The sequence below is a fragment of the Microcaecilia unicolor genome, unplaced genomic scaffold (genome assembly GCF_901765095.1).
Source record: "Microcaecilia unicolor unplaced genomic scaffold, aMicUni1.1, whole genome shotgun sequence".
In the NCBI taxonomy this organism is placed as follows: domain Eukaryota; kingdom Metazoa; phylum Chordata; class Amphibia; order Gymnophiona; family Siphonopidae; genus Microcaecilia; species Microcaecilia unicolor.
This window is the reverse complement of record NW_021963925.1, coordinates 73164-98916: the sequence shown is the minus strand read 5'-3', so window position 1 is coordinate 98916 and position 25753 is coordinate 73164. Positions and strand designations below refer to the sequence as shown.

The following is a 25753-nucleotide window of genomic DNA, read 5'->3' as shown; positions in this document are numbered from 1 at the left end:
TAAAGGGGATGGGATGACTTCCCTATGAGGAAAGGCTAAAGCGGCTAGGGCTCTTCAGCTTGGAGAAAAGGCGGCTGAGTGGAGATATGATAGAGGTCTATAAAATAATGAGTGGCGTTACACGGGTAGATGTGAAGCGTCTGTTTACACTTTCCAAAAATACTAGGGGGCATGCGATGAAGCTACAATGTAGTAAATCGAGTTGGAGAAATTTTTCTTCACTTGTAATTAAACTCTGGAATTTGTTGACAGAGAATGTGGTAGAGGCGGTTAGCTTAGCAGAGTTTAAAAAAAAGGTTTGGACTGCTTCCTCAAGGAAAAGTCCATAGACCATTATTAAATGGACTTGGGGAAAATCCACTAATTCTGGGATAAGCAGTATAAAATGTTTTGTACTTTTTTGGGATCTTGCCAGGTATTTGTGACCTGGATTGGCCACTGTTGGAAACAGGATGCTGGGCTTGATGGACCTTTGGTCTGTCCCAGTATGGCAATACTTATGTACCTACTTCTGCAGGGTCCCACTGATATGGAGTCTTAGGGCCTGGTTCTTGAGGGGTCAACTTTCAGGCAAGAAAGCATTCAACTTTGAGCTATGCTTAAGTCTGGAGACTTTTTGAAACTTGGTGTTCAGAAAGAGCTATATATCCATTCTTTTTTTGCCTCTAATTTTGGCCTTCTTGCAGGACAGCCTTAAGAATGGTCTAACCTCCAGCTCTCTGACTGCAAGTGGCTGCTTTGGCTGGTTACTGGGGACCCATATTGAATCACTCTTTAGCAATGCATCTTGATGTTGTACCTTTCTTTTTTTCTTTTTAAGAGGAGTCCCTCATCTTAATCCTATGCATCCTTGTCCAGAATAACACCTTAAACCTTGCTCTTTGGGCTCTTCAGAAAGCCCCCTTTGATCACTCTGAAACATCTTACTCTCAAGACAGTTTTCTTAGTCGCTGTTTATTCTGCCTGATTTTCTGAGCTTCAGTCTTTATCTTGCGATCTGTTCCTCCATTTTTCGGAAGCTGGAATGACCGTTCGCACGGTTTCTTTCTTCCTAAGGTAATTCCACTTTTCCCTTGAACTTTTCTTCCATCCTCAGAAGGAGGAATATGGAAAGGATTATGCTGAATTACTTTTTGATATTTACCATTTACTTATTTCGTACCTTCAGGTTACTAATGAATTTTGCTGCTCAGCTCACTTTTCTTACTCATGGCTGGGTCCAATAAGGGAACACTGCCTCGAAAGCCGCTATTACTTGCTGGACTATAAAAATCCCATTGTTTCAGGTTACCTGCTTTCAAGGAAGCAGTCTGAAATTGTCATCAAGGCATATTCCACGAGAGCTCTTTCCACATCTTTAGCAGAGTCTCAAATATATTCCCTAGAAGAACTCAGCCACATGGTCTTCTTTGGATGTTTTTGCTCGGTCAGAGGCATCTTTTGGAGCATTGGTTCTTTCTGTGGGTGTTTCCAGTTCCCATCCTACTTAAGGACTGCTTTGCTACATCCCACAAGTCTCTGGATTTGTCTGCTGCTGGACAGAAAACAGGGGGTAGAGTTAAATGGCCATTTTTCGCATTGGAGGAGGGTGAATAGTGGAGTGCCGCAAGGATCATTACTGGGACCGGTGCTATTTAACAAAATGGGATGAGTGAGGTGATTTAAAATTGCAGATGACACAAAACTATTCAAAGTGTCAAAACACATGTGGGTTGTGAAAAATTGCAGAAACACCTTGGGAAACTGGAAGACTGGGTATCCAAATGGCAGATGAAATTTAATGTGGACAAATGCAAAATGATGCACATTGGGAAGAATTGTCTGAATCATAGTTACCTGATGCTAGGGTCCACCTTAGGAGTCAGCAGTCAAGAAAAAGATGTAGGTGTCATTGCAGACAATACACTGAAATCTGCCCAGTGTGCAGCGGCGGCCAAAAAAGCAAACAGAATGCTAGGAATTATTAGGAAAGGGATGCGAAATAAGACCAAGAGTATTATAATGCCTCTGTATCACTCCATGGTGTGGCCTCACCCTTGAGTATTGCGTTCAGTTCTGGTCACCGTATCTCAGATACAGCTTAATTAGAAAAGGTTCAAAGAAGAGCGACCAAAATGATAAAGGATTTGGAACTCATCCTGTATGAGGAAAGGCTAAAGAGGTTTGGGCTCTTCAGCTTGGAAAAGAGACGGCTGAGTGGGGGATATTATTGAGGTCTATAAAATCCTGAGTGTTGTAGAATGGATAGAAATTAATCAATTGTTTTTCATTCTTTCAAAAAGTACAAACACCAGGGGACACTAATGAAATTGCATGGAAATACTTTTAAAACAGGAGGAAAGGAGGAAGTGACGTCACCGACCTAGATGAACGTCTGAGAGACGAGCTCCGGTCGCCCCGCGGCAAAAACAGCAAAAATCGCAACCTAAAACGCGGTTCAAAAACAAGATAAAAGCTTTACTGAGCTCAGGAAGTAGCACGGCACCTGCCTATGCATTTAAATTCTACAGCAACGGATCTTTCTCGATTTGCCTTCGTGAGCGCTGAGTCGAAACCCAAATCCAAGATGGCGGACGCGCGCAGAACGAAAAACACAACGGAGGCAGAAAAGGCTCTAACACACGATACTTTGCTGGAACAGCACATTTCCGAGGAACTAACGGAAGGGGAGCAACTTAGTCTGCACCAATGGCTACAAAATATTAGCTCCGATCTTAAAGCCCTGCGCACGGAGGTGGCTACGCTGGGAGCAAACTTACAAGGTGAAATCCGCGAACTGGGAACACGCTTGGAAGACACTGAGGTGCAGGTGGAGGCACAGGGGGAGGCCTTGGGAACATTAGAGCAACAGTTTGCAGGGCTGCAGAACGAACACCAACAATTATTAGACAAAGTAGAAGACCTGGAAAACCGGGGCCGTCGCAGCAACCTTAGATTTCGGGGCCTCCCTGAAACCCCCAACTACCAGAACTGTGAGCAAATAATACAGCAAATTGTACAAGACTTGTTCAAAGTAAATGGCGAAATGATAGAACTTGAAACAATACAGATTGAAAGAGCACACCGGGCATTAGGTGCTGTGCGTAATAACAGGCCAAAGGACATCATTGCCTGTTTCACTAGATATAAGCAAAAAGAACAAGTGCTGAAACTGGCACGCCAGACACAGGATTTTAAATGGGATTAGTATACCATTGAAATATATCAGGATTTGGCGGCAGCAACACTGAGAAGGAGAGGGGAGCTGAAACCATTCACAAGACATCTTCGAGAGTTAAAGATTCAATATAGATGGAGACATCCCTTCGCTCTCGTGCTCTATAAAGAGGGGAAGCAACATCAAATCAAATCATTGGAGGAAGCTCAAGAACTGTTTCCGGAGACAGCAGCCCCAGGAGAGACAACAGAAACAAGCACTGGAGTGAGATCTGCTCCCCGCCCTCCCCCGCCGAAGTGGCAGAGGGTGGGAAAGGGTCCGAGAAGATTACAGCGCCAACAATCGGCAACACGAATTACCTGAAGTAGCCTGGACAATATAATTGGTAAAAGCTTTGAATGTTAAGTAAAAGTTGTTAAAAGATTGGTTATGATAAGCCTCTGATGGGGCTCTAGACATGAAGAAATAATTTGAGAAATGTTGATGCTGCGGGGTGACTGAGACGGGATAGGGGGTACCTTCCTTCTAGACTAGGCATTCACCGGATACCAAGTGATGCCTAAAATTCAGAGGGGTGAGGCGGGGGGGGAGGGAGGGAGGATTCAGAAAGAATGGAAGGGGAAGGAGAATAAGAGTGGTGTGGTGGGGGATACAGATGGGACATAGAAGAGTGATTTATATGATTGAAGGACTAATGGCATGCTTACTAAATGTTGAGATAAATGGGAGACATTAAATGTTTGTTGTTAAACGTCAGGGGATTGAATGTACCTAGGAAACGACAATTGATGTTTCGGGAATTGCAAAGACAAGGGGTGGACATAGGGCTGATTCAGGAGACTCATTTAAAACCCAGATATGAACGCCTATGCAAACATAAAGCATATCCCCAAATTTACTTTGCCTCTAGTTTAGATGACACAAAAAGTAAGGGGGTTCTTATAGCTTTTAGCAAGGGGAAACCATGGGATATAAAGAAAATTGTAAAAGACAAAGGTGGGCGATACCTATTGATCATTTTCACACTGATGGGTAGAACATACACATTAGTAAATATATACAGCCCAAATACAAGGCAAGGGGACTTCATTAAAGAAATAGACCAACTACTGACCAGACATATAGAAGGTTCACTACTATTGGGGGGTGATTTTAATCTAACATTAAATCCACGTGTGGATAATACCATACGTCGAATAAATTATGCAAAAAGTGACAGAAGACAACTCCATGAGTTTGTTACTCGTTGGCAGCTACAAGATTATTGGCGTAGAGATAACCCCACTCAGAGGGCCTACACATATTTCTCTATGGTCCATCAATCGGCATCTAGAATAGATATGTGGCTGGGAGACACCTCATTAATGGGAGCAATTGGAGAACATATAATCTTGCCGAGGACCTGGTCGGACCATTCCCCGGTGCTTTTGCGGCTTCGGGGCGTGGGGCCACAGGGTGGACGGAGGCAGTGGCGCCTGGATAATGCACTGCTGTTAGATACAGAGAATATAGCTCAGATAGAACAATACATCATAGAATACATACAGTTCAATGAAAATGAAGTATCCCCAACAGTGGTATGGGAAGGATTCAAGGCAGTTCTTAGGGGCCATTTGATAGCCTTACGCTCTAGGAGATGGAAAGAGAGATGCGCGAAGGATAACGATTTGCGCCAGCAATTAATGCAAGTAGAAAAACAACTGCAGGAGGGGACAGCTCAGAATCCGCTACGCTTAAGGGGACAGGCATACGAGCTGCGCACACAAATACATGAGCTTGAGCTAGCTGATATATCAGAAAAATTACAACGTGTGCGTCAAACGCATTTTGAATTTGGTAATAAAGCCAGCCGGCTATTGGCTTATAAACTAGCACAACAAACTAATAGGAACTTGATAGGGGGAATTAGAGAAGGTGGAGGAGAGGTGCATTCAGAGCCTGAGTTTTTAGAAATGGCATTCAGAAGATACTATCAGCAATTATATAGTGCAGAAGGGGAAGAGGGAGATGAGGAAATAAAGGCATACTTAAAAGATATAGACCTCCCGAGGCTTCCAGAACACACTATGCAGATTTTGGGAAAACCTATCACATTAGAAGAAGTGGAACAAACGATTCGTGCGTTGTCCCCGAATAAAGCTCCAGGACCAGATGGGTTCACCCCTCAATTTTATAAAATATATATGAAAATGCTAGCCCCAATGTTATTGCGAGTATTTAACTCGTTAGAAGAGACCACAAGCTTACCACACACCTGGAACATGGCCACAATAACGGTTATACATAAACCAGGCAAAGATCCCCAATTATGCAGCTCATACAGACCGATCTCACTGTTGGGGGTGGACTATAAGATATTTACGAAGATTATGGCTACACGACTCCAGAAATACCTTCCACAACTTATACATGAAGACCAGTCAGGCTTTGTCCACTCACGGCAGACATTTGACAACATTAGGAGAATATTGCAGGTAGTACAAGGGGCCCATATACTTAAATCACCACTCTGTATATTATCCTTAGACGCAGAAAAGGCTTTCGATAGAGTTGGTTGGCCTTTTTTATTTGCAGTACTGGAAAAGATGGGAATTAAAGGGAGGTTTGCGGAGTGGCTCCATCTCATTTACCGAAGCCCATCGGCGGCAGTGCGTATCAATGGAACATTAACAAGCCCATTTCTTCTACACAGAGGTACCAGGCAGGGCTGCGCGCTGTCGCCCTTACTGTTTGCACTGGTGATGGAGCCACTGGCTGCCAAGATCCGAGCGAATCAAGAGATAAAGGGCCTTAGAGGAGGGGGCATTGAAACTAAGATACTTCTTTTCGCAGACGACATTCTCCTTGTCCTAAAAGACCCTCAAAAGGCTCTCCCGGTGATAGGAGAAGAGATACAAAAGTATGGGGCACTATCAGGCTTCAAGATTAATTTTGATAAGTCTGAGGCACTGGACGTGAACATACCTAATTCAACCTTAGCTTTATTGAAAAGGCAATTTCCCTATAAATGGGCTTCTAAATATATCAGATACCTGGGGATAAATATCACACGCCGAATAGAGGACTTATTTGAGAATAATTTCCCGGGTAAGGTACGGGACTTGTTCCGGGAAATGGACAGATGGGAAGGCTTGACACTGTCATGGGTGGGCAGGATTAATGCTGTAAAGATGATTATACTTCCGAAACTGCTATACTTGTTTATGGCTTTACCCATAGACATACCTGATGCCTTCTTTCGAGGATTACAGGGCAAGGTCTTCTCCTTCATTTGGAGGAAAAGACCACCTAGGGTTAATCGAGCTACAATGTACCAACCACGAGATAGAGGAGGTATGGGGGTCCCATCCTTTTATGACTACTATTGTGCGGCACACATTAGGCTTTTAGCATCTTGGTCCCAGAACACAGATAAGTTGTGGGTGGGTATTGAGCAACACTGGTTGAAACCATACCCACTAAGAGCGATCCCATGGCTGCCCAAACAAACGCTTCAAGCATTGAGTCGGAAGAGTCCCTATCTTTTAAGATGGCCCCTAGAAAAATGGATTAAGATAAGGGGGAAATTTTTTCCGGAACGTATATATTTCCAACATACATACCTTAGATTTGCCCCTCAATTTGGATCTGAAGAATTTAGCCAGATATATAAAGAGTGGGAGGGAATGGGGTTATATGAACTGGGACAAATGTGTAAAGAAGATAGGATCTATACATATCAAGAAGTATGCCAGGAATATGGGCTTTCCCCACTTCAGGCCTTCCACTATGTTAGGGTGCAAAATTTCATTAAACACAAAGCGGGAGAGGAACTTGAATTAACTGAAACGCAGTTAGAGAGAGGAATAACAGGAGGAGGAGGACGAGGGAGTATTACTAGAATATACAAAGCCCTATTGTCACGAGAGTACCCAGTGGAATACTATACACAAAAATGGGACCTAGCCATGGGAACAGCTCATAACCCCATACAATGGGCAAGGGTTTTTAAATCTCTATTGCGGGTATCAGTGTCCAGCGCTATGGTGGAAAATGGACACAAGATTCTATATAGCTGGTATTACACCCCTAGCCGCTTGGCTAAAATGCTCAGATTAAGCTCAGCAGAATGCTGGAGAGACTGTGGGGAAGAGGGAAATATGTATCATATTTGGTGGTCCTGTGTACACGCACAAAGATACTGGGCAAGCATAATAGATTTTATTTGTTCAGTAACAGCTTTACATTATGAAATGAAAATGGAATATTGCCTATTACACTTTAAACCACCTAATATACCATGGCATATACATCAATTTGCCAGCCAGATGTTTGTAGCAGGTAAACTAGTGCTTGCAGCAGCCTGGAAAAATCCGGGGCTGCCGGACATCTCAATGGTACTGAGAAAATTGGAGTACATTCAACTGATGTCCAAGCTTACAGCTTTAAATAAAGGACGTTTGACTCAACATCAAAAGATATGGGAGCCTTATGTAAATTGGAGGGCTACCACTGTAAAACCCTGAAGCCACATATTCTGTAGAAGGGGATAATGGGGGAGGTGGGAGGGAGGGGATTAAGGGGATTATGACAGGAGACACATTATTGAGTTTGGTTAGAATTTGGCAATGTTGATGAGTTGATCAGTTAATGCAATTTGAAGAATTGTACTGTTTGAAATGTGGCATGTAAAACCTTGAAAATGCAAATAAAAAAATATTCAAAAAAAAAAAAACAGGAGGAAATATTTTTTTCACTCAAAGAATAATTAAGTTCTGGAACTCACTGCTGGAGGATGTGGTAACTGTGGTTAGCATATCTGGGTTTAAAAAAAAAAAGGTTTGGACAAGTTCCTGGAGGAAAAGTCCATAGTCTTGTTGAGGTGGACATGGGGGAAGCCACTGCTTGCCCTGGGATTGGTAGCATGGAATGTTGCTACTAATTGGGTTTCTTATAAACAATAATGGAAAAAGCACTCTACAAAATATAGAGTATATTTGAATGTGGCAAAATATCTTGGAAAAAGTCTCACAAAATAGACTCAACCCTATAACTGTTTTCTTTTCTTTTTTTTATTTTTCCTTTACTAGCCAAGAGGCATCATAAAGTGTTGATTCAGGCTATTCCAGATCTGAAGCACCTTTTATTGTATTAATCATTTGCCTCTAAAGCTTCAATATTTTGTTATTAAACATTTAAATTGTGAAAATTTCTTATGAAAATGAATGCCGCAAGAAACCCCACCATTTAACTGAGTAGAGCAGTTAGACTAATTGGGTTTCTACCGGGTACTTCTGACCTGGATTGGCCACTGCTGGAAGCAGGATACTGGACTAGATGGGCCATTAGTCTGACCCAGTATGGCTATTCTTATGTTCTAAAAATTATCTTTCCTGATAATTCTTTCTTTTAGTCACAGTAGATGAATCCATGGTCCCGCCCTTTCAAAAACAATGCTTAATCAGTTTTAGCTGTTTTCTCTGTTTAGGTTTTTCTGTTTGCTGTTTCTCCTTCAAAAGAGTTGAATTACCTCATTTCTGTGAGGAGGGAGAAATGTTTGACTAATTCTTCCTTTTGCTTTGTTATGAAACATGATTGAGGAGCATATGTTCTATATGGCAGCGTTCAGTTTAGTGCTCTCTATATCCACCTGCTGGTAGATGGTCATAACCACAAGTCTCTGGATTTGTCTGCTATGACTAATGGAAAGAAAATTATCAGGTAAGACAGTTTTTCCTTATCGCCTCCCTCTCCACCTTACTGATTTGGTTTTATGACTAGTCCAGACTGTCATAATTGGTATCATGTTTGTGTCAGTGAGTCAGTGAGGTACATTCCTATGTAGATAAAGACCAAATAACCTTAGCTCTTTCCCTTGTCTTGTCGGTGGCATTTGATTTAGTGGACAATTCACTCCTCCTCTCCCATCTCCATACCTTAGGACTATCTGATCAGGTCCTGACTGGTTCCAGTCTGTCTTCATAGATAATATTCAAGGTTGTGATGCCATTTAGAGATTCAGACCAAACAACTTGTTTGTGGAGTTTTGCAAGGTTCTGTCTTGTCCCCTCTTTTCAGTCTCTTCCTAGCAGCATTAGCCATTCTTATTCAAGAATCTGGGATTTTCTTTAATTTTTATAAAGATGACATTCTCCTGCTTTTTCACACTGACTCTGATAGTTTAAATTTCAAGCCCTGGATCCAAGATGTTTCAAAAATATCTTATGGAGATATTGAATATACCATCAGTCACTTCCACCAATAGAACCCAATAGTGTCTCTTTATTTTTAAGTTACACTGCTTGTTTAGCAAAGCCAACTTAAGGAACTTAAGGAATAAGTCTCTATTACAGGTTTCATAGGCTAGCAGTAAAGAAACTATTGCCTTTGGACAGTGGTACCCTGTGGTTAAATATCTAGTACAGTGTTTCTTAATCCTTAGAGACACACATGGATAGTTGTGTTTTCAGGATTGCCACAGTGAATATGCATGAGACAGACTTGCATGCAAAGGGCTTTCAGTACCTGCATATCTCATGCATAATCATGGATTGGTGTGCTTCCAAGAGGATGCTGAGAAGCATCTATAGGCAGATGATCAAAAGCCCCGCGCTGTTCCAAATAGCGCTGGAACAGCACGGGGCTTTACTGCACCGATGATCAGAGATAATGCATGCAGATTTAAGCAGTGCAGTTATCTCTGATCATGGGGTAGAAGTGCGGGCGAATTGTGCCTGAGCATGCACTCAGCACAATCCTCCCACACTTGTTTGACAGATCTGGGCTCACCATTCTTCCCCAATGATTTGCAAACCCTAACGCCAGCTCGGAGCTGGCGTAGGGTTTGCCATGGCCAGCGACCCAAATTTTGACGCGCTGGCTGCTGATCATTGGCGATGAATGCGCTGAGCCCTGTTTAGCATGCATTAGCATGCTACTTGCGCAAAGAGCCCTTGAGCGCGTTGTTTCACGCACTCGAGGGCTCTAATCATGGGGCAGTAGCAAACGCCGGTGCTAGTATGGCGCTAACAGCTTCTAGCGCTGGCGTTTGCTTTTGATCATGAGGGCCCTAGTAATTTAGAAATATTATACTTGGTTTGAGGGTTTAAAAAGAATTGGTTTCCCTGCTTACTGACTAGTTCTTATTGTCTTCCAAGCTGAACATGTGGAGCACTGGTTCTCAAACAGACTACCAGCCAGTTGGTTTTCAGGATTTCCCTAATGAATATACATGAGAGAGATTTGCATGCCTACTACTTCCATTAGACTTGAAGTTTAGACTCCCACAGTCAAGGAGTACATAAGAACATAAGAGTAGCCATACTGGGTCAGACCAATGGTCCATCTAGCCCAGTATCCTGTTTTCCAAACAGTGGCCAAGCCAGGTCACAAGTACCTGACAGAAACCAAATTGTGGCAACACTCCATAATACAAATCCCAGGACCAGCAGTTGCTTCCCATGCCTGCCTCAGCAGACTGTGGACTTTTCTTCCAGGAATTTGTCCAAACCTTTTTTTTTTTTAAACCCAGATATGCTAACCACTGTTACCACATCTGCCGGCAAAGAGTTCCAGAGCTTAACTATTCATTGAGTGAAAAAATATTTCTTCCCATTTGTTTTAAAAGTATTTCCATGTAACTTCCTCAAGTGTCCCCCTAGTCCTTTTGTACTTTTGGAACGAGTAAAAATCAATTTACTTCTACTTGTTCTACACCACTCAGGATTTTGTAGACCTCAATCGTATCTCCCCTCATTCGTCTCTTTTCCAAGCCTTTTACTAAGGCCTTGACTGCTAGCCCTCTGCTTTGAAGCACATTTCCAGGTTAGATTCAGCACATTCCTGAGGTTCAGACTGTGAACCTGCAGCATTCTAAGTCTGTTTTTGTGTGTGATTTTTTTTTTTTTGGGGGGGGGGGGGGGGGGGGCGCTTTTTTTTTGGTTGGGGGGTGCTTCTGACCTCTCTCCCCTCCATAGGAAAGCAGTCTCCTGGAAGACCTCTCCTTAACTGATTGATTTTGTTCAGGAAATGACCAATACCATTCCATTTAAATTTGTGGAAGTGGAGAAACCTGGGGCAGGAATGGTAGATATCCTCACATTTCTAACTCCTCCAAAGGAAGGCATGACAGTGCCTTTTCACAAGATGCTGAGGGGCACACAGATGAGAATGTGTGAAACGCACATCATTCCCTCTACCACCACTGTGCACCCTGTAAACGTGGGGGGGGGGGGGGGGTCAATTTGGTTTAGGGTGTCTGCCAAGCAGTTTAGTATATTTGTGTTCATTGGGGTTTAAACTATCTTTACAAAGAGATTCATCCAAGGTGATGTACAGCTCGACATAAAGCTTACTGTTTTGACAGCATAACAATAGTAAAATGACCAAATATAAGCATAATACAATTGAGGTAAATTTGGAGACGGGCAGATTGAATCCTAAAAGGAATAACATGACAAATACACATTTTTAAAACAGGAACATAAATACAATGATAAATACCAACAGGGTATAAATAGGTAGCATGGAGGAACATTCATAATACAATGTCGGTACAATACAAATGAAATTCCTTAATAGGTAGTGTATTAGAACATTCAGCCCATAGGTATGATAAACATGGTGTTGGCACAATAAAAATAACATACCTTTTGACCTCTGTGGTTTCCTGTGGATTGTTGGGTTGTGTTATTCTTGTGTTGGTGTTTGCTCACTGTAGGGTTTCTGTGAATGCCTTGGCTCTGTTGTGATGGTCTGGGTCAGAGCTTGGCCAGTAATTTTAACTCAGCATTTAGTCAGCGATTGCCACAGGGTAACTCTGTGCCTACTGCCCAGTCATATCTTCAACTCCACTTTCCAAGCTGCAAGGGCATCAAATACAAGAAGATTTTTTCCTCGTCTTTCCGCTACTGCTGCCCAAAACTGTGGAATGCTCTGCTGAGGCACCTCAAAATGCAAACGGACCACACCCTCTTCAAGAAATTACTGAAGACCTACTTCTTTGTTGCAGCCTACTCCACTAGTTCCCCTGCTGATTAATATTCCCTTACGTTCCCCTCCCTGCTTAGTTTTCCGCTGTTAGTCAATGCCCCCTTGTTTTATCTTTTTCGCTTATCTGTATCTTCATAATTTGTAATTCCTCCTATTTTTCTGTAAGCCACATTGTGCCTGCATATGTGGGAAAATGTGGGATATAAATGAACAATAAATAAATTAAATATTCTAGCAGCTCTCAGGCTTGGGTTGATTGAGGTGCCCTAGCACTTCCACTCAGGCTCCTTTGCTGCATGTATGAAGCACATTGAGGTTCTGGTGGTCATCCTTTCCATCTTGTGCAGCATACACTGCTGTGGATTAGCTGGTTTGGTATGCCAGTGTCTGAGAGTCTGTTTTATTGCAGTGGGAGTGAAGGAGGTCCACTTTTTTGTCCTTCCAGGGCAAAGGAGTTGCTGTGATATGTATTGGGAGTTTTTTTTTTCTTTTACATACAGGTTACATGATTTATAGGATTTCACAAATATACAAATAGTAGTGCCTATTTGTCAATTAAAACCACACCTATCTGTACTGGCAATTAACATTTGTGTTTGTAACTCTTTCTCTAGGGGGCAACAAACCTCCATATGGAAAAAGAGGTAGAAGTCTTTCTGCTAAAACAGCCTATTGTGTCCTCCAATGGCAAGCGAGTAATTTTAGTCTTCCACTGCGAGTTCTCCTCAGAGCGTGGACCCAGAATGTGAGTGTCTATCCCAGCTTTCATGATTTTGCTTGTGTGGTAGATCTATGAAGCATGTTAACAAGAGACCCTTCAGTGGGAGTATATTGCTAATCTGAGTGTAACTTTTTACTACGTTACAAAATATTTTATATATACCTGTGTGTTTCTTCAGGCTGAAGTTTGGTGAGCTCCATTTTGTGTTTTGCTGAGCAGATTGTGTTGAGGCAGAATGCATTCAGCTTAGAAGATTGTATGTTTGCGCTTGGCTGCTTTAGTTAAATTGAGAATATGCCCTGGTAGGTGCCTTCCCTTTGCTCTCCAGTAAGATTTGGCATTCTCGGATGGCTTCTTTTATTTCTTGTTAGGGAAATAAACCACCTTGCCAGTTGAAATTTCAAAAAGTCTGCTTCCTCATCAACCCTCCAGACCGGTGAAGACGCTTGGGTTATGCTCGCCTACCAGCAGAGGGAGACTGAGAACACAAAACTTGAAACTATGTACTTATAACCTGTGCCTAGCCATCTATAGCCAGTATTTTCTCAGTCTCAGCAGAGGGTAGACAGGCAGCCTGTGCAGCTTGCCCGATCTGGATAGGTTTTTGAGTTAATTTTCAGAGTTTTCCTTTGTTTCTGTGCTGGTTCTGGTGGATCCCTGTGCCTGGAAGACTTTGGTGTGCTAGGTGTTGCGGGTCCGCTGGGGCCCGTCATTGTCCCCTTTGGGGTGTCACACCTGGGTGGCCGGGTCCCTCCCCCTGACTGGCTCTCCGTTTGGGCAGCTTTGTGCCTCGGCTGCAGTTTGTATACTGCAGCCTTGAGTGCCGGATGGTGTTAGCAGCAGCAAGGTTCAAATTAAAAGCTGCAGTAATCACCACCATGAAAACCAAAATTCACACACAGGAAATTGGTTGTACTGGGTAATTTGGGTCAAATTAGCACATCCTAATTGTTTGAAAACATTAACCCCTTTGAATTCTGTTATTTTGTGTTGTATACGGGAGATGTTTGTAATGGGAACTGATGGATTTTCATTCTTGGAAGGGGATGATTGTGTTTAATCAAGAATGTTCCTATACTTGAGTGTCAGACTAGTACTGTAACTTTCCTTTTATTCCTAAGATAGTCCAGACTCATCAGTACTCTTTGAAAACACTGGGTATAACTGTTGCTTTATTGGTTAAATTTAACCAAGAGCTTCTAATTGCAGAATGACACTAATACCTGATATCTGATGCTCCTAAGGTTCCTTCCCCCCTCTTTTCCTTCTAATGCTGACCCACCCTTGGTTGATCCATTTCTGAACTTTAGCTGCAAAACCACGTACCACTTCTCTTCCTAATGCTTGCTACAGGCTGCCACCATGCGACTGCTTTGTTACTGGTTTGTGACCCTGCTTCCTACTGCTGCTGGTTGCAGTTCAGCACCCAACCTTTTTCCTGACACTGTGCTCTGCCCAGTTTCAGTCCATATCTCTTCTGCCACTCACAGACTCTTGGTTAATTCACATGCACCATGGCTATCACATTGTCCCCTGATCAGGCCCAGATTGCCTGGTTCCTTATCAGGGGAAGAAAAGCCCACAAGGCTAATCAAGTGGCTCTGGCCTCCAAACAATTGTCTACTTTGCTTCCTCAGCCAACCACAATCCCTGAAAGTAAACTCCCCAACTGCAGATTGGTGGTACTACTACTACTACTACTTAACATTTCTAGAGCGCTACTAGGGTTACGCAGCGCTGTACAAATTAAACAAAGAAGGACGGTCCCTGCTCAAAGGAGCTTACAATCTAAAGAACGAAATGTCAAGTTGGGGCAGTCTAGATTTCCTGGGTAGAGGTGTAGTGGTTAGGTGCCGAAGGCGACATTGAAGAGGTGGGCTTTAAGCAGTGATTTGAAGATGGGCAGGGAGGGGGCCTGGCGTATGGGCTCGGGGAGTTTGTTCCATGCATGGGGTGAGGCGAGGCAGAAAGGGCGGAGCCTGGAGTTGGCGGTGGTGGAGAAGGGTACTGAAAGGAGGGCTTTGTCTTGAGAGCGGAGGTTACGAGTAGGAATGTAAGGGGAGATGAGGGTTGAGAGGTATGGAGGGGCTGCAGATCGAGTACATTTATAGGTTAGTAGCAGAAGCTTGAATTGAATGCGGTACCTGATAGGAAGCCAATGAAGTGACTTGAGGAGAGGGGTGATATGAGTGTATCAGTTCAGGCGGAAGATAAGCCGTGCAGCAGAGTTCTGAACGGACTGAAGGGGGGATAGGTGGCTAAGTGGGAGACCAGTGAGGAGTAGGTTGCAGTAGTCAAGGCGAGAGGTAACGAGAGAGTGGATGAGAGTTCGGGTGGTGTGCTCAGAGAGGAAAGGGCGGATTTTGCTAATGTTATAGAGGAAGAAGCGACAGGTCTTGGCTATCTGCTGGAATGCGCAGAGAAGGAGTGGTAACTGGAATTGCTACCATTCTGGGATTTCCAGGTTCATGCCTTGCCTGGGGTTGGTCTCTTGTAACCATCAAATCAAGCTGTCTCATCCTCCAAGAAAGAGGTAATGCCACCTCCAAGGACTGCAACTGAGGTGTGATTATCTAGACAGTAAGGCTCTCTGAAGCCAGCCGAATGTCTTGGCCTATCATAGGACTTGGTTCGAGCTGTGTAGGCTTCCTCATCTTTTGTACTGTTCTAGGCCATTAGTGCTGTTTTTAGCTGTCTCAGCATTGCTGCTATTGCTGTGCTTCTAACATGAACCGCTGGCACTGCTTACCTCAAAGCAATTTATATAAAGCGTGCATACTGCTGTACATATGTAGACAACCATCCTGGCTCTATGGGACTTACAATCTAATCGGGAGACAAGTACTAACATGGGGAGACTTGGGGAAAAGATGGGTTAATCAGTGCACTTTAATTGAAGATGGACCATATTTATCTAATTAGATACAGCTGTAAGAACAACCTATATAAGAAACAAGAAAAGTAGATGGGAGAGATCATAGCTAGCAGGCTTCACATGGCGCTAAAGATCTCTGGCGCTAAAGATCTCGATAGAAACACAGAGCATGATGGCAGATCATGCAGCCTATCCATACAAACTGCTCAGCTGGACAGTCCCTTAAATAAGAACATAATAGACTGAGTCAGATCAGTGGTCCATCTAGTCCAATATCCTGCTTCCAACACTGGCCAATCCAGATCACAGGTACCTGGCAGAAACCCAGTTAGTGATTTATGTATTTGTAACATTTGTATCCTACATTTTCCCACCCACTAGCAGGCTCAATGTGGCTTACATATTACCATAAAGGCGATCGCCAAGTCTGGTGGGGGTAGACAAATACGATTTGAAGTAAGGGTCAACAAAGTATTTTAAGCAAGCACTCTACACATTACTTATCTGAACATGTAGAACACAGCGCTGTGGAACCAAAGTCCACCCACCCACAAGCTTCAAAATGGCTTTAGCGTCTTCTAGGAGGGGGTCATGCCGCTAACATACTTTTTGACTTGTGCAGCAGCTTCTTACAGTCTGCTCCAGAAGCACCGTTTTGAAACTTATGGGCGTCGGGTGTGTGGACTTAGGTTCCATGTCGCTGTGTTCTACATGTTCAGATAAGTAGTTTGGGAGCTATTCTTGCTCTCATTTTTGTGCAAATTTGTTGTTTTATATATATAAATTTTAAAAGAAGGCGTTTGAGGCAGATAATTGATACAAACGGGTAAGCTTCCGATCTGGAATAACTGTGCGCTATAGGAGATCCAATAGTCTGTTTTATATCGCTGCCTCTTTACCAAAAATTTATATTAAAATGATAGATAAAAAGACATTTAGGTACATTAGTGTTTGTGTGTTGAGTACTTGCTTAGTAAGTACTTCGTTGCCACATATTATACACTCCTGTTTCCTTTCTATCGTTTTATAGTGGAGTGTATTTCCCCCCCCCCCCCCCCCCCCCCCCCCCCCCCCATTTTGATCTTTTTAGAAACCCGATTAGTAGCAACAGTTTTCTGTGCTTGTTCTATTCTTAAATTCAGGTATTGTCTTTGTCTCCATTGCCTCCATTAGGAGATTTCTACAAATCTATCAGGAAGTAGCCTAGAGGTTAGAGCAGAGGTTCTCAACCCAGTCCTTGGGACGCACCAAGGAGTGGCCTAGTGGTTAGGGTGGTGGACTTTGGTCCTGGGGAACTGAGGAACTGAGTTCGATTCCCACTTCAGGCACAGGCAGCTCCTTGTGACTCTGGGCAAGTCACTTAACCCTCCATTGCCCCATGTAAGCCGCATTGAGCCTGCCATGAGTGGGAAAGCGTGGGGTACAAATGTAACAAAAATAAAATATCCACCAAGTAGTACATTAACAATTAGTTGAAAATTAGGCTCTGGAGCTTGTCAGATGATGTGGAAGCAGTTAGGATAGCTGGATTTTAAAGTTTGTACAAGTTCCTGAAGTAAAGGTCCCTTCCCCTTCCCCCCCCCCCCCCCCCCCCCCCAAGGAAAGGAAATTAGCAGCTACATCCAAATTTCATCTTCCTTATCCTGCTAGACCACGGGTAGCTAGCTAGTCAGGTTTTCAGGAGATCTGTAATGAATATGCATCAGATAAATTTGCATGCACTACCTCCACTGTATGCAGATCTATGTCATGCATAATCATCGTGGGTATCCTGACTAGATTGGTGTGTCATAAGGGTTGGATTGAGAAAAATTGCGCTAGTCAATCCAGACAAGTGGGATGTTCGGGGTTAGAGAAAACGTCCATGCTATTTAACACCAGGAATAAGCAGTGGCTTTCAACAGTGCTCCTTTAATAATGATGGCTCATGGACTTTTCCTTCAGTAACTTGTCCATACTTTTAAACCCAGCTACATTAACTTTTTATTACTTTCTACAAGAATGAGCTCCAGAGCTTAAATACATTTGAGTAGAAAACGTTTCTCCTATTTTGAAGGGCTGCACCTCAATTAAGTGTTAATCACACAATTGCATATAGCATTTCCTTCTGTACAGTACAAAATATAGACAGCAGATGTAAATGCTCAAAACTGACACTTCAATTACTAAACTAAAAATAAAATCATGTCTTACCTTTTGGTGATTTTATTTTTATAGTTATGTTCTTTGTCTCTGGTTCTGCCTCCTTGTCTCTATGCTCTGAACTGTCTCCAAGGCCTCCTATCCATTCGTTTCTTCTCCCCTCCTTTATTCACTTCCTGCCATATGTCCATCTTTCACATTTGACTTTCCTCTGTTTTTCTACCTCCTTCTCAAAACTATATAATTTCCATCTGTTTCCTTCCATCCGTGGGCAGCAATCTCCCATGACCCTCTCAACTTTTGAAGTGCAGAAGCGCTAAAGACATGCTACTTCTGGCCAGCCCGGAGCCTGCCGTCTGTAGCATCCTACCAGCCCAGAAACGAAGTTCATTAGAGATGGTGGAATGCTACAGAAGGAGAGGGCTTTGGGCTGACTGACTTTAAAGGCAAGTTTGGAGGGCTGCAGAGGTGAATAAGATACCAGAGCAACATGGGGGGGGGGGGGGGGGGGGGGGGGGGGTAGAGGTGGCAGGAGAAGAAGATATGCTGGAAAGAGGAAGAGTGAGATTGCAGACCTTGGGTGGGGGAGAGGAGAAAGATACCAGATCATGGGGCAAGGAGCTGGGATCCTAATGTATTAATCAGGTTTAAATTTTTTGCATTAATCAATTTAACACGTTAATGTGTTAAACATAAAGCCCTCCGTATTTGTTTTAAATGTGCTACTATAATGGAGTGTGCCCTGGTTTTTGTACTTTTTGAAAGTGTAAACAATTGGTTCATGTTTACCCATTTTACTCTGATAAGAATTTTATAGACTTCTATCATATTTCCCCTTAGGTGTCTCTTCTCCAAGCTGAAGAGCCCTAATCTCTTTATCCATTTTTCATATAATTCCATCCCTCGGTCATTTTGGTCGCTGTTCGCTGTACTTTTCCACTTCCACTATATCTTTTTGAGATGCAGCAACCATAATTATACACAATACTATGAAAGTATACTGAGGCATTATGATCTCCTTTCTTTTATTCTCTCTTCCTTTCCTAATAATTCCCAACAGTTTTTTTTTTTGTTTTTTTTTGGGGGGGGGGGGGGGGGGGGTTGACCACTGCCACACATTGACAGATTTCAGTCTTAACATCCACAATAACACCTAGATCCTTTTTCCTCAGTGGTGACACCTAATGTGGAACCTAGCATCATATAGCTATGATTTGAATTATTCTTTCCAATGTGCATCACTTTACACTTGTTCACATTAAATTTCATCTGCCAGTTAGATGCCCATTCTTCCAGCCCATATGTGAGTCGAAAACCTTGAATTTGAATCTAGGATTACTCCTAAGTATTTGAATTGGTTAACCAGCTGAATTGTTAATGTGCTACTTAGTGACTTCATGTGTCCCCTAGTCTTCATAGTTTTTAGAACAAACCATGTATTCACTTCTACCTGTTTCATTTCACTCAGGATTTTCTAGATTTCTATTTTATCGCCCCTCTGCCATCTCTTCTCCATGCTGTAAGAGCCATAACTTCATTAGCCTTTCCTTATATGAGTCATTCTATCCCCTCAATCATTTTGGTTGCCGTTCTCTAATTCTGTGTGGATTTTTTTATTTATTTTTTTTAGCTGTGATGACTAGAAATTCAGGTACACTGAGTACTGTATGTACCATGGAATGAAACGAGCAGGGTCCGAGTGGGTGAGCTGTTAGATTAGGCAGGGCCTGAGTAGGTCCTGCCAAGCACCTCCAAAGGGTAGTAAGGGGTAAAGCAGTCGTTCCCAAACCTATCCTTGAGGAACCCCAACCAGTCAGGTTGTCAGGCTATTCACAATGAATATTCATGGGATGTTTGCATGTGGTGGAGGAGGTGCATGCAAATCTCTCATGAATATTCACTGTTATGATATTCAGAAAGCTTGACTGGCTAAGGTTTGGGCAGGTTTGTCATTACATGACTGATGCTTATGTTTAATGTGAAGAGTTTTGTTTTAAACAGTTACGTGGTCCCTCAAAGCTGAGTTTCTGTGAGAATGGGTATAAAGTTGCTAACAGAATAGATTTCTTCACAGTAGGAGTATGAGGCTCACTTTCATTTCTTTCCAGGTGCCGATTTGTGAGAGAAAAAGACAGGGAGGTGAACGAGTACCCAGCCCTGTACTACCCTGAACTGTACTTGCTGAAGGGGGGCTACAAAGAATTCTTCTTAAACTATAAGGTAATCAGCCATTTCCTGCAGTCAAGGTTTAGATCTTGACCCATATGAACATGGGGGAGGGGGGACTTTTCAGCTATTAAAATGAGGTTTTACTGACTACTTTTATTGAACTTTCACATATAAGCCTATGTTAAAGTTTTTAATCTCCTAGTCATTCTATGCCTCTTGAAGGATTTACTGTTAGAAGAAGCTTGTCTTCTGTTCTGTGCCAAAGCAGAAGCTTTCAGGCCTGTACTGTGCTCTTCCTGGGTCTGGCATGTTTGATAACAGGGGTGAGGCCAGACATCCAATTTTGTACAGGACCAAACCCAAAGTGGGTGGGCATGAGAACCCCCCCACCCCCACCCACACACAAAAAACACTTTTTACACACACTTTTTACACACACATACACACGGGTCTCTTTACTCCACTCCCCAACTCCTGATACCTTTTAAGTCCTTTAGCTTGGGGCCAGTGCAAGTAGTGTGTGAGCTGCTGGTGAAGAACAAAGATTTAGAAGGTGTTAAAGGAGTGGAATTAAGAGACCTTCAATTGCCTGGAGGGGGGGAGGGAGAGATGCCAGGAGTCTTCAGCTGGGCGGGGCTTGGGGGCTCCCTGCCAGCCACATCACAGCTATGCCACTTCTGGGTAGGCCTGAGCCCACCCGTGGTTTGATACTGCAGCCCAGAAACCTGTCTGAGGTAGCTGGTGGTTGACCTTCAGAAGTGTAGGTAACACTTGGGCTCTTGTTTCTAACAAATAAACATATCTTCTTTGAGAGATTGGATTTGGCCCAGCAGTTCCTTTCTCCTTTTTGCTCCAATTCATGCTAGGATTCTGGTCCCATGAGGCTTTATTCACAGCAAAGAAATTTTGCTTCAACTTGCTTAAAATGGGACATAATTTATGAATATAGGGATTGGAAGCTTGTACAGACCAATACGTGGTGCCCATGTCTACCGGAATGTCGAAAAGAGGCACAAAAACTGACAAAAGCCGCGAAACTCCAACTTTAAAATGGCGAAGCCAGTTACATCCCAGGTACCTGCCTTCACGGATCATCAGCTCGCACAGATTACTACAGCGGTTGGTGCGGCTCTGGTGGAGAATTTGAAAAAGCTGGGAGCCTAGCTTGATGAAACTAGTAAAAGGACTACGGAGATGGAAAACCGGCTGTCCAATGTTGAAGATGAGGCCTCTCAGCATACAAAAAAGATGGCGCATTTGGAGCGCTGACTAAAAGCACAAGACGCTAAAATTGAAGACTTAGAAAAACATTTCCAATGAAACAACTTGAGAATCTTAGGTCTTACAGAACAGGTACCTGAAAGAAATCTTGCGGCTATCTTGGAGCAATGGTTTAAGAAAAAGTTTGCTCATGGACAGTTTTGGTCCATTGTGTATTGAGTGCAACAAAACAGAGTGGTTATTAAAATCCTTAACTATAATCATAAACAAGAGATTATGCAAGGTTATAGACTGACCTCCCCTCGGCTGTCTTTTCTCAAAGCTGAAGAGCCCTAGCTACTTTAGCTTTTCCTAATAGGGAAGTCATCCCATCCACTTTACCATTTTCATCACCCTTCCTGTACTTTTTCTAATTCCACCAGATGTTTTTTGAGATGCACTGACCAGAATTGCACACAGTATTCGAGGTGCGGTCGCACCTTGGAGCGATACAAAGGCATTATAATGTCCTCCTTTTTGTTTTCCATTCCTTTTCTAATAATACCTAACATTCCATTTGCTGCACTGCACACTGAGCAGAGGATTTTGAACGTATTTATGACATATCAACGATGACACCTAGATCCCTTTCCTGGTAGGTGACTGCTAATGTGGATCTGGGAACTGTTTGTGGAATATTACAAGGTGTTATATTCGGTGGGTGAAGGAGTGCGAATTGGAGGCATATCTGGACTCTGTGACTATGGGGAGGATTTTGCCCACAGATGTGGTCCATCCTGATTGAGCAATATACTGCGGTGGAGTTTCGAGTGGTTCTGTGAGGCCCTCTTCCCACCCTTGCTGCGCTTCTTTAATTTTTGGGAGGAGGGCATGTTCCTGCCTTATTTTATGAGACTGACAGGGGTAAAGGGAGGAGAAGGATCCCTCCCATTGTGGGTCTTATCGGCCGATGTCACTACTGGGCATGGACAGTAAAATCCTTACCAGGGTGCTGGCTGATAAGCTTATGAGTTGGGTTCTGTGACTAGTGCATTTGGACCAGTCAAGTTGTTTTTTTTTTTTTTTTTTATAGTAGGAAGACAGGTGGGGGATAATATTCAGAAGGTGTTGAACTTAATTGAGTGGGCTTGGGCTTCCCAGCAAGAGACAGTGCTGTTTTGTGTTGATGCCGAGAAAGCCTTTGATAGGGTGGCCTGGCTCTTTTATATTCCAAGTGGTGGAGCATTTGGGGATTTGATCCATCTACAGCTCCCCTTTTGGCATGTATTAGAATTAATGGAAGTTGCTCAGATCCCTTTCAGCTTTTTTGGGGTATGAAGCAGGAGTGCCCTCTCTTCCCTGTTCTTTTTGCTCTGGTGATAGAGCCCTTGGCCCAGCAACTGCAGGAGCAAGGCTTGATTCGGGGGTGGGGGGTGCAGGTCAATGGGCAGGAGTACAAAATGAGTGTCTGTCTGGGAATGATCTCTTCATACTGACTAATCCGGAGGCCTCCTTGGAGGTGATGATTGGAAAGTTGAGGCTGTTGTGCCCTTGTATAAGTCTCGGGTGAGGCCCATTTAGAGTACTTTGTGCAATTCTGGAGACAACAGCTACAGAAGGATATAAACCAGATGGAGTTGATCCAGAGGGCGACTGCAAAATTGGTAAGCGATCTCAGTCATTAAAACATTAAAGGACAGGCTTAGGAATCTCAACATGTATATGCTGGAAGAGGCAGGAGAGAGGGGATATGACAGAGACATTTAAATACCTTGGTGGCATTCATGTACAGGAGATAACCCAAGAATTCAGTGATAGTGATAACCACCCATAAAAGTTGAAAGACTTGCATACTTAGTATGCTACCTCCTCATTCAATTGACTTCCAACTAAAATGGTTGGTTTTTTTTCTTTCCCCAGGCCCAGTGTGAGCCACCAGACTACCGGCCCATGCATCATGAAGACTTCAAGGAAGATCTGAAAAAATTTCGCAGCAAGAGCAGAACTTGGGCAGGAGAGAAAAGCAAGCGAGAACTGTACAGTCGCCTCAAGAAGCTCTAAAGGCAGGAGAGACAGTATCACATAGCAACCATGGAACAGCTTTTTGGGTACAGCCAGGGTTTCAATAGAGGAAAAAATAATGGAATTAAGCAAGTTGGTGTGACACATGGGAACAATCAAAATTGGTGGAAGAAATGGGAGGCGCAGTTGTAGTCTGACTGTCACGCTAACTCTTGCTCCAATACAAGAGACTTCCTTTAATGTGAATTTTTGCTGTAGCTGATGTTTGTGGGATAGAATCCGTCACTCATCAGCCTGAATCTTGCACTTTTTGAAGGAAGCTTCTTCTGCTAAAAGTTACAGGAAGATCATTTTGTAGTGTTTGTTAATAGTTAAGGGGAAGATAGGAAAGGAAGAACTGGAAGTGCATAGGGCTGTGGATGAAGCAGCTAACTGCCATCGTGAATTCTGCTGCCTGATATACCTTGGATCTACTAATAGGCTGACGGCAGCCTGGAGATCTGCATAACCTCTTCAGTGGTTCTAAGAATGATGCACCGTGAAAACAAGTAGGATAACTTTTTGATGGTGGGTAGGGGATGGATAGAAATTTCATGTAGATTAGACCTTCCTCTTATCTGGGTCAACAAGCCATGAAGGAAATGATCTGAGGCAAACACGTTGCTGATGGCCACAGAAGCTAGGCTTTGTAGCCACCACTGTGATGGATTTTACTGTTGCCTTCCTTTATGTTAAAGTTGCGTTTAGGTTTATAAGTTAGTGTACGCTGCTGGAATCATCTTAGATAAATTACTGTATCTCAGGAAATTGTCTTTTTCCAGGTGCAGGCTTTACGTAGCAAGATGCAGCTCCAACAGTGGTAAGATGCCTCTGGGATTCCTAGGCAATTACTGATCCACTTCTTATTTTGAAGAAAATCGCCATCAATTCAGGCTGCAGTCATCATGTGAGTTAGGGAAAGTAATGTCAGCTGTGTGTGTTTGATTATAAGGTCTTTGTTAGGACTTGATCTAACAAATACACTTCAGCTAACATGGAGGGGTTCTGTTTTGTTTAAATAGAAAGTGTTTAATAGTGTGGCTCCTACTACTAGCTGAGCTGCATTTTTTTTTAAAGAGATGAAAAAAAAAAAAAAAAACACTTTTCTGTCAAGATTTTACTCGCTCAAAAGTTGTGTTACTGGAGCCTTCATGCCTGCAGCCCATATTGATGGCAGTTTTGCAATGCTTTCTCTCTGCAGGGTGAGCCCACTGGAATAGTATCTTCCATTCCTGCTCTTTGATTGTGTAACCGCTATAACAGTAAAATAAAGTTACTATTTTATTGGGCTTATACTGAACTGAGGACTGATTTAAAAAAATAAAAAAAAAAATGAAAAAAAAAAAAATACCCTGGCCATGTTAAGTGGGTTGTCCAAGTATTCTATAAACCTTACTGAAAAAATAGAACCAAGCCTTAATGACTGCTTAGTTGTGTGTTGTGGAAAACAGTGGAGATGTGACTTAGCATGGCCTTTGTCTTGTGTCCGGCATGAAGGTGTAATGAGTAATAGGTGGGGGGCGGGGTAGCCAGTCTATGATTCTCTGATGCAGTAGCGTAGCCAGAGTTCAATTTTTAGATGGGCCTGGCGGTGCACTGGGTGGGCACGGGCTTCTCATTTCCTCTCCACCCACTGCCCTCCTCCCCCACCCCCTACTGAACTGTTTCAAACCCAGGGCATTTGACAGTGCTCTTCCAGATGCCGACAGCCCCCTGCACATGGTCAGCTCTGGTTTTGTTTTACTGCCCTGAAGCGCCGTTCTCCCTCCAGCACCGGCGATTCCCATAGCCAGCCTTCTACCAGCATGCGTCGTCGGGGCCTCTCCTCAGGCGCGCATCCCACCTTTGCGGAAAACAGGAAGTTGCAGAGTAGGCGTCGGGACGTGCCTGAGAAGAGGCCCCGATGACGCACGCTGGCAGAAGGCTGGCTATGGGAATCGCCGGTGCTGGAGGGAGAATGGCGCTTCAGGGCAGTAAAAGTGAGCAGACCACGCGGACAGGGAGAGCAGGCAGAAGAGGTAGGAAAAGATTGGACCCTCACTTGGGAGAGCTACGCCACTGGTTGGGTTGGGGCTAATTAGGGTGGGCGGGCCTGAAGCAAAATGTGGCTGGGCCCGCCCGTGGCTGCGCCCCTGCTCTGGTGCAACTCATTACTACCTACCTTCTCTTTTTTTTTTCTCTCAATAAGGCTGATTTTGACATAGTAACTGCACCCCCCTTTTATTTTATAGATCCAGGCTGTACACTAACCCAGGGTATCATTAATCAGGGTTCTAGACTAGTGGTTTATTTGGGGGGGGGGGGGGGGGGGGGGGAGGTTGGGGAAAGAGGTCAGTTGTTTACATGCTGAACTTTGGGATTTTATCTTTGTTTTATTCACTAAGAAAGTGGCCCTTCTAGTGTGTGTGCTTGCTACAGGAGACCTGCCAGTTAGTTATACAGAGCTCCAACTTAAAGT

At 43.4% G+C, this 25753-nt stretch overlaps 1 protein-coding gene across 3 annotated transcripts in view; it reads left to right on the top strand.

The window, feature by feature from the left end:
- Positions 1-25055, top strand: part of LOC115459789 (M-phase inducer phosphatase 1-like) — a 167919-nt gene extending 142864 nt beyond the window's left edge. For all 3 annotated transcript variants that reach the window (XM_030189565.1, XM_030189563.1, XM_030189564.1), the window contains 3 exons: positions 12742-12872; positions 19974-20085; positions 23155-25055. In XM_030189565.1, coding sequence (XP_030045425.1) covers positions 12742-12872; positions 19974-20085; positions 23155-23295 — 384 coding nt within the window. In that variant the 3' untranslated portion in view covers positions 23296-25055. The remainder of the gene's footprint in view (positions 1-12741; positions 12873-19973; positions 20086-23154) is intronic.
- Positions 25056-25753: the final 698 nt, after the last annotated feature.